This window comes from Natator depressus, chromosome 23 (genome assembly GCF_965152275.1).
Source record: "Natator depressus isolate rNatDep1 chromosome 23, rNatDep2.hap1, whole genome shotgun sequence".
Taxonomy (NCBI): Eukaryota; Metazoa; Chordata; order Testudines; family Cheloniidae; genus Natator; species Natator depressus.
In genome coordinates this window covers 5,898,845-5,907,326 of record NC_134256.1, presented here as the reverse complement: position 1 = coordinate 5,907,326, position 8,482 = coordinate 5,898,845, and the positions used below count along the sequence as shown (strand labels likewise).

Here is an 8,482-nt window from a genome sequence, read left to right as displayed (position 1 = left end):
ACTACTCCCAGAATTACTCCCAGACCCCTGAGCCCTGCTGCACGATCCCGGCTTCGTCTTAAGCAACTGCAGCCATGGGTGAAATCCCCCCCATCCCCCCCCCCCGGTGGCTGGGCTCCCACCAGCATCGGCACAACGGTTTATTGACCAACTACTTGTCCCCACCCCCTGCTGCCCTCTCTGGCGCTTATAGAGAGCAGCAGGTGCGGGTGCCCGGAGCTCACTCTCCTCCCAGCTCTGCAGGAATCCAGGTGGGCACACGCCAGCCCGGTGCTGCACCCCACGGAGCGCCAGTCTCCATTGACCAGCTCTGCCCCGCAGCACGGCTGTTCTCCCTGCAGCCCCCGCTGGGCAGGGGGCTGTTCGTACAGCTGGGGCCACCACCGAACTTGCTGCTCAAGGGGCTGCCATGGGGACCCGGGGAGCTCGGGGGGAAGGTGGATCTGGGCAGGGCTGGGATGCTGCCCTCAGGCGACAGGCCAGGCTTGGAGTCCGGGGCAGCCTAAGCGCAGGGGGATCTGCTACCCAGGGGCTCTGGGGGTGTTTGGCTCCGGCCCAGCAGCGCCCCCTCCTGGGGGTGGCAGGCCGGCTGTGACGGGCGCGTGTCCCCACAGGGCCGAGTGAGAGGAAGATGCTGCTGCTGTCGCGGGTCGTGTGGCTCTCAGTGCTCTGCGCCGTCACACTCGGTGAGTTCAGATCCCCCAGGCTGGGGGTGGGGGGCAAGGTTGGGAACCCTGAAGCCGCTGAGAATGGAGCGAGGGGGTAAATCCAGGCGTGGGAAATTAATGATGGAGTCACCCATCAAACCCGCCCCCTGGCCCAGCGCCTGGGGCTGGACCTGCCCCTGCAGAGCCAGAGATGCCCCTCGGCTCCGGTCTGGCCCATCCCTTCATGAGGCCGGGCTAAGTCACCCCTGCCGCCTGTTCCCCAGATCCCTAGTGTTCATTGGCCCAACGGACAAGGCCCCTGGCCCTGCCCACAGGGAGCCGATCCCAGAGTGTCCCGTCCCCCCCCCGCGCAGGCCATGTCCCCTGCCAGCCCAGCGCCATCCGAACTGCCCTGGGGCACCCAAGAGCCAGAAAGTGCCAGCACCCAGCATGCAGAGGGGCAGCGAGCTGAGGCAGTCTGGAGAGGGCAGGGGAAAGGGGCCTGGGGAGGGGGAGAGCAGGGATGGGGCGTGGGGAAAGTAACAACTCTAGCTGCCCTCCAGCTCCCACCAATGCCCGCTAGCAGGATTCCCCATTAGCAGGTTTTGTGCTGGGAATGTCCCTGCAGCCTAGACGTCGCCCCCTGGATCGGAGCAGGGCCCATCTACCCTGGTGCCCCGGCTCCAGCAGCGGCCAGTGCCAGATGCTCCAGAGGGAGGCGCTAGACACCCCCTAGTGGCCCATGATGGAATAACCCAGTCACAGGGGAATTTCCTTCCTATTCCCCCCAGGTAGCGGCCCCGAGCCCTGGGGCGGGAACCCATCCAGTCCCACCCACTGTGACGCTGGCTGTCCTCGTTCTCCATAGAAACCTCTGATCCGTTGCTGGATCCTGCTCTTGGCCCAGTGACAGCCAGTGGCAGGGAGTTCCCCAGGCTGATTGTGCCCAGTGAGCCTTTTCTCAGGGTCAGATGTTCTGACCTTCCAGTTTCTGGGGCGCTGGACTCCATCCTGTTCGTCCCATCTCTGAAGGGACCAGGCCGAGGGGCAGCGGGGTCAACAGTGGGAGATCAGAAGGATCAGGGGCCTCCCAGACGGAGAGAGAGTGGAAAGGCTGCGAGCGGAGGGAACAGGTCGTAGGGATGCAAATGACCAGAGGGGTCAGAGAAGACAGACGGGTGCTGAGCCGCACACCCTGGGCAGGAGCTTCCCCAGTCCCACCATGGTCTCCAGCCCAGGCCTTGCTTGGCCTCCCTCCAGCCTGGCCTGGCTCCCCGTTCACCCCTTTGCTGCCAGCAGTGGGTGCTGCTGCGGGGCGAGCAGGCTCCCGGCCAGGCCTCTCTCCAGCCCCATCACATTTAACGCAGGGTTGCGCGTCCCCCCTGCGCCGTGCATGGCCTTTGCTGGCCCCCACCCCCACCCCATTGCCGCGGCCCTGACCCCACTCAGCGCACCAGCTCTGGGCCCGATCCTGCTGCGTGGGCTGGGGCAGGTGGGGGCACCCACATTAATCCAGTCCTTTCTCCCCTCCCCCGCATGGCACAGGCTGCCCCACCATCGTCTCACGCTCCCAGTGGGGGGGCCGGACCCCAAGAAACAGGGTCCCGCTGAGGACCCCAGTGCAGTATGTCGTCCTCCACCACACGGCAGGGAATCGCTGCTTCACACCGGCCTCCTGCAGCCAGCAGGTCAAGGGCATCCAGAATTACCACATGGACAAGAGGGGCTGGGACAACATTGGCTACAAGTGAGTGCGGGCGGGGTGGGGTGGGGGCCTTCCCATAGTTATGGGCAGACTCAGGGCCGCTGCCCCCAAGCAGCCACATGGGGGCAGCAGAGACCACACTCAGGGGTAGAGGGGACTTGTCCACAGTAGAGATTTGATTTTTATGTTTAATATTTTGGGGCTGAAAAGGGGGTATTGGGGGAGGGGTGCACCCAGAGTCTCTGCTGTGGGGGAGGGGGAGTTAGGAGGCATAGAGCCCCTGGCAGGGAGAGACTGGGGGGGCTGAGAGAGCCCCTGAAGAGAGGGGGATGGGAAAGGGGGCAGTCAAGGAGGTCGTGGGGGGATGGAGGGCCGGAGGGAGCTCCTGGGTTGTATCAAGATGCCCCTGCTGGTCTGTGACACCGCCCTGTGCTGGCGTTATCGACGCGTTTCCCTGGAGCCAGCCTGACGCCCCGGGACTAAAACCTGGCCAGAGATTTTACTCCATGAAATTTTTTGAGACGGTGTCGTCGGGAGATGGAAACCCAGCTGGGAATTTCCCGTGGGGCGGCAGGTCCTAGCGCTGTTCTCCTGCCCCAGATCTGGGTCCGCTACAGACCTCGCTTGCCCCCCAGCTGTGTCCAGGCAGAGGCCAGGGCTGCTTGCATAAGGGGTGTTACACATAACACCACCTAATGGCCAAACAGTGCAATACAGGTGAGCCCTCCCAGTCCAGTCCCTTTCCACAGTGGGTCTTTAGCTGCATGGCTGGATTGAGCTTCTAGCTCCGAGGGTCCCAGGTTCAAACCCGGGCAGGGCCAGCATTGACACTGGGGGAGCTGCCGAGAATGATGGGGAAGGGAGGGTGCGACTGACGTGCCTGTGCGGGTCTCACACTGCGCTCTGCCTGCAGCTTCCTGATCGGCGAGGACGGCAGAGTCTACGAGGGCAGAGGCTGGAGCACCAGGGGGGCCCATGCCAAGAACTGGAACCAGAAATCACTGGGATTCAGTTTCCTGGGCAACTTCTCCAGTACGTGGATCCCGTCTGTACAGATTTCCCCAGCTAGGCCCCGAGGGGAGCTGGGAATCCCTCCTGCCAGGCTCCTGCCCACAGCGGCTCTCCCCTGCTGACCTGATGCCCAGGGCGGGGGGTTCTGCCGCAGGGACCATCTCCGGGTGACCTAGGAATTGGTAACTAATGACGAGGGGTCACTGCTGTAGAGCGACCTGGCTGGCTGCGAGCAAACAAGGTGGGATTTTAATCCAGCCAAGTGGAAGGGCCGAGATCGGGCCCAAGACCTACGGCCTGGAGCCTGGAAAGCAGCGACCCAGAAAGGATCTAGGGCCAGGGAAAGCAGCTGAGCAGGAGCAGCCCGTAGGACCCTGGAACTGTAGTGACCTTTGGCTGTACAGGGAGGGGGAGAGCGAGTAGGAGCAGGTGGGGGGGTCACCTGTGTACGGCATCACGGGGCCCATCGCTGGATCCCCTGGCTGGCTCTGGTGGCCAAGGGGAGTTTGCTCCACTGGCTAATCACCCTCCCTGTTCGACATTTGGGCTGGGGACCATGTCTGGCTTCTACTCCCAGCCCCTGGCCCCTCTTCTGCCTTTCTTCGCGTGGCTAACGTGCCCACCAGGTCCTGTATTTCCTCCCCCCGTGATCACCTGGATGGGCTGAGCTCTGCCCGTCCCGCCCTGGCAGCCATTTCTCCAGCCCAGGGATTGTGTTTGTGGCTCTTTTCTCCCCCTAGACAATTTTTCCACATCCCTTTTATCATGTGGGCCCCAGAGACAGGCCAAGGATCCAGCATCCGTCTCCACACAGCCGGACACAGGGGGAAAATCCCCTCCCCCTCATTTCCCTGATCTCATGAGCCCTGCGTGTCCCCATATCACCCTGGGAGCTAGGCTGTTGCTTGTCCATTGTGACCCATAGATCCTGCCCAGAGCCCGGCTCTTCAGGTGCAGCCCCCAGGCTGGAGGTGGGGCCTGCATCCCTCGAGCTGTGATTGTCCGTGGGTCTGGATAAAATGCATTTAGTTTGCCTGGGCCCAGTGCACGTTGTAGGACAGCCCTGGCCTCACCGGGCAGAGAGAGCCTGAGCTGGGCACTCGCAGGAGGGCTGCAGCTGGGGACGCTGGGCACCCGGTGCCCCCTCCCAGCTGAGAGCTTGGGGCGGGGGATGGGATTCAGGGAGAGATCTGCCCCTGGCCTAACCCAGCTGGCCTCACCGCCATCCCGCTGGGCTCCGCCGCAGTCGAGCTCCCCGTGCGAGGGGCACCAGGCTGGGGCACGGGACCAGGAAATGCAGCAGGTGGGAGGTTGCATTACCCAGCGCAATACAGGGCGGACCGGGGAGTGACATTGACACGGCCAATCGAGAGCATGGGCAGAGGGGGGGTTATTTATTCAGGCCACAGTCACATCCCCTGAGCAGAGAGGGGCCAGGGGCCAGGGGCCAGGGCCCAGGGTGAGATTAACAAGGGGTTACTCTATCCTACAGGGAGAGTCCCCAGCGCTGCTGCCCTGAACGCTGCCAGGCGCCTGATCCAATGCGCCGTCTCCAGGGGTTTCCTGAGCCGCAGCTACACCCTGAAGGGGCATCGCAACGTGAACCCAACCAGCTGCCCCGGGGACAGCCTCTACAGGGTCATCAGCCAGTGGCCCAGGTTCAAAGCCTGAGTCCCTGCAGCCTCGGGGCAGCCCCTGCGCCCATTGCTGACCCCATCCGCAGCTTCTGCCTGTTCGAGCAGCACCTCCGCCCCCCAGCAGGGGGCAGCCCCCCGCTTCTCACCTGCCGGCCTGGGAAAGACCCGTTGGGTGGTTCGCACAATCCTGCAAAGGGGTTTTAATTCAAGTGTAGTTTGCCTTTAACCCAGCGCCCCGGCAGCTTAGCGCTTGCTTTGCTTGGGAGCTACTGAGCAGTGACAATAAACCAGCTTCTAGCACATGAAAAGTTGAAGTGCTGGGAATCATTTCATCTCCTGTTAAATCATAAGCACCCCCCAGCCGCTGGGCTGGGCTGGGAGAGCTCAGAGGGTGTGATTATGGTCTGTCGGATCTGCACTAAGAGGCCCCGCTGTGCTAGGTGCTGGACACACAGAGCATGAGACAGACAATCCATGCCCTAAAGAGCTCCCAGTCTAACTAGACCAAGGGTGGGAGAGGAAACTGAGGCATGGGTGGGGAAAAGGGATTTGCCCAAGCTCGCAGTCAGTCAGCCCCATGGCTGCAATCCACTGCTCTGCCCACTGGCCTGTGCTGCCTCTCAGTCCAACTGTAAGACAAATAAGGGGGGGGAAAGATTAAGGCAGGGGTTCTCAAACTGGGGATCGGGACCCGTCAGGGGGTCACGAGGCTATCACACGGGGGGGTCACGAGCTGTCAGCCTCCACCCCCAAACTCCGCTTTGCCTGCAGCATTTATAATGGTGTTAAATATATAAAAACGTGTTTTTAATTTATAAGGGGGGGGTCGCACTCAGAGGCTTGCTGTGTGAAAGGGGTCACCAGTGCAAAAGTTTGAGAGCCTCTGGGTTACGGGAAACAAGGGCCTCACCCCATGGGCAGGGCTGGCCCTTGACCAAACGGTGCCACAAAGCTTCATTTTTATCGAAGCTGATAGACACTGGTTTTATTTTCAGACTAACTGCCATGTTCTACCGTGAAGAAATTGGTCTGTGCCCCAACCGTGGGTGGGCCAGTGTTAAACAGTGTTACCGCAGGTGAGGGCGTTAGAAGGGGAACCCTCGTCCTTTCGTTCCCAAAGGTGTTGGGGTGACCAGCTGCCTGGCTGCCCCCGTCAGGGCAAGAAATGAAATAAGCGAATGGAGCAACGACCTGGGGCGTGTCCCGTTGCGCTGGCAGCCACAGAGTATGGCAGGATCTGGGCAGGGCACCGCGTCACTAGGATTTTGTGTGACAGAGAGGGCCCTACCCAGCAGAAGCTCACACTAGAAGGGTCTGAACTTTGATAGAGTCCAACCCTAACCACTAGACCCCCCTCCTCTCCCAGAGCCAGAAATAGAACCCTGGCGTCCAGGCCTCCCTCCTAACAACTACGCTAAACCCCCACTCCCTTCCCAGAGCTGGGACTGCAACCCGGGAGTCCTGCTTCCCAGCCCCACACATGGTTTCCCACTGCTTTGAGCTAGGATCAGTCAGGGGCCATTCTAACACTGGCTGCCCTCGCTTGGGGGCAAAGCTCAGCAGGTCCCAACAGCATCCGTGTGGCAGATCCACATTCCTCTGGCACTGCCGCACCAGCCTGGCAGCTGGGCGCGGTCTCTGGTTAGGAGGTGGAATTTGGGGGCTTGGATACGGAGCCCAGCCGCAGCCGTCAGGCTCCAGGCCCAGGTCTGGAGTTTAGATCTCACCTGGGCCTCTAGCGCCTACCGATCCACCATTCTGGTGTGCCCGCCTGGCGCAGGCATCCCCACTCTGGAGCTGCACCCCACAAATCCTCAGGAGAGTAACAACAAAATCCGCAGCTGCCCAAGCTGATCCAAGTCATCTGAGCTTTCGGGGGCCTCCCGTTTGCCCATTTCCTCTGCAGCCCCCAAGTCTACAGTCTTCTCTTATGAGCTGGGTGCATCCTAGTTATTGGCTGGGTTAAACCCCCACTGAGGTTGGTGGGGGCGATTGTGTGTGTGTGTGTGAGAGAGAGAGAGAGGAGAGAGAGAGAGACCTTGGAAAAAGCTGGAGAGAGCGATGTTGGGTCTGGTGTTGGCTAAAGAGGCCTGTGTACGTTCTTGGTCAGAGAACAAGGCTGCATCAAAGAAAATCACAGATTCCATCCATTCCTATTTCCATCTGGAAGGTCCCCAGGGTCCCAGCCTTTGACGAACCGCTCGACTTCCTTCTTTAAAGAAGAGGTGACTCAGGCCCTCCCAGGATCCCAGGAATCTGGGAGGTGGGGCTTTTCAACACTCCCCCCCAATAACAGAGCCATGAAACCCATAAGAGTCGGCAACGCGGCCCATTGCAGGGCAGGAGCCTTTGGTGACAGCTGCTGAGCCAGTGCATATGGGCAGGTGGGGGCCACCCGCTAACCCGCCTGATGCATTTAACAGCCCATCCTGGCTCTAGTGCCCGTCTCGCTAGAGCTGGATCCCGCCAAGTGCTAGGCCCCGATCCAGCCGGGCACCTGTTTCTCCCCACTCTCAGCCCTTTCGGTGCAGGGAAGTGAAGAGTTAATCAGGGCAGCGCCGTGTTATCGCAGCAGTGAGTCCCCACAGAGATCCCACCGCTACCACCATCTGTTCCCTTATCTCTCCATATCCTTGTCCCGCATCTCTCAGTGCGGTGCCGCCAGGATTAACCATTAACCAGAACTTGTTGTTTGCTGCCAAATGAAGCAGGACTGAAAAGGGGAACAAGAGAGAGAAAAAGGAGAAGAAAGGCCAATGCAAAGCTAGTGCAGGGTGCTTATTAGCGTGGCATCCGCTGGCATCCCTGGCCCAGGGACTAGTGTCCATAACACCCTGCAATAGGGCTTGGAGACAAGGGCTTGGGGGGGAGGGATAGCTCAGTGGTTTGAGCATTGGCCTGCTAAACCCAGGGTTGTGAGTTCAATCCTTGAGGGGGCCATTTGGGATCTGGGATTTTATGGGATTTTACCATAGTAAAAACAGGAAAATGCTCCACAGTCATTTTTATTAGATTTAACTCATATTTTAAAATCATCACATAAATTAAAGTTGGCTACTCAAGCTTACTATGAAGCACTACGTCTACGTCCTTCTTGGTTTCTTCTTGTAATTTTGCACAACTCTGTTAATGAACTTCTCAAATGCAGTGCGTTCATCTGTGGTGGCTTCTCGTGTGTCTGGTACTTCCAGTCCTCCATGATATGCTCATGATCCAGCAGAAGGTGACGTCTTTCAGAACATAAAATTCTGTTCAATGAGGTAAAGGAACGCTCAGCTGTAGCTGTTGTGACTGGGAGTAGCAAGAGATGAATTCCTACTTCTTTCATCCCAGAAAACGTAGCACAAAGATCGGGTCGAGCCACTAGTGATGATAAAGAAGTTGAAGTCAAATCTTCATTCATTTGTCATATGATATTCCACTCTGTGTTCAAATTCTCTATTCTGTCCTGAGCACCAGGCAGCCCCATTGCTGGCAATGCC

General features: G+C 59.6%; 1 protein-coding gene across 1 annotated transcript; it reads left to right on the top strand.

Annotated features, from left to right (window-relative positions):
- The first annotated feature begins 631 nt into the window (after window positions 1–631).
- Window positions 632–5,034, top strand: LOC141976317 (peptidoglycan recognition protein 1-like). Its single transcript, XM_074937253.1, has 4 exons — window positions 632–686; window positions 2,193–2,394; window positions 3,266–3,384; window positions 4,856–5,034. The coding sequence occupies exons 1-4, from the start codon at window positions 632–634 to the stop codon at window positions 5,032–5,034; spliced, it is 555 nt and encodes a 184-aa protein (XP_074793354.1).
- The last annotated feature ends 3,448 nt before the right edge of the window (window positions 5,035–8,482 follow it).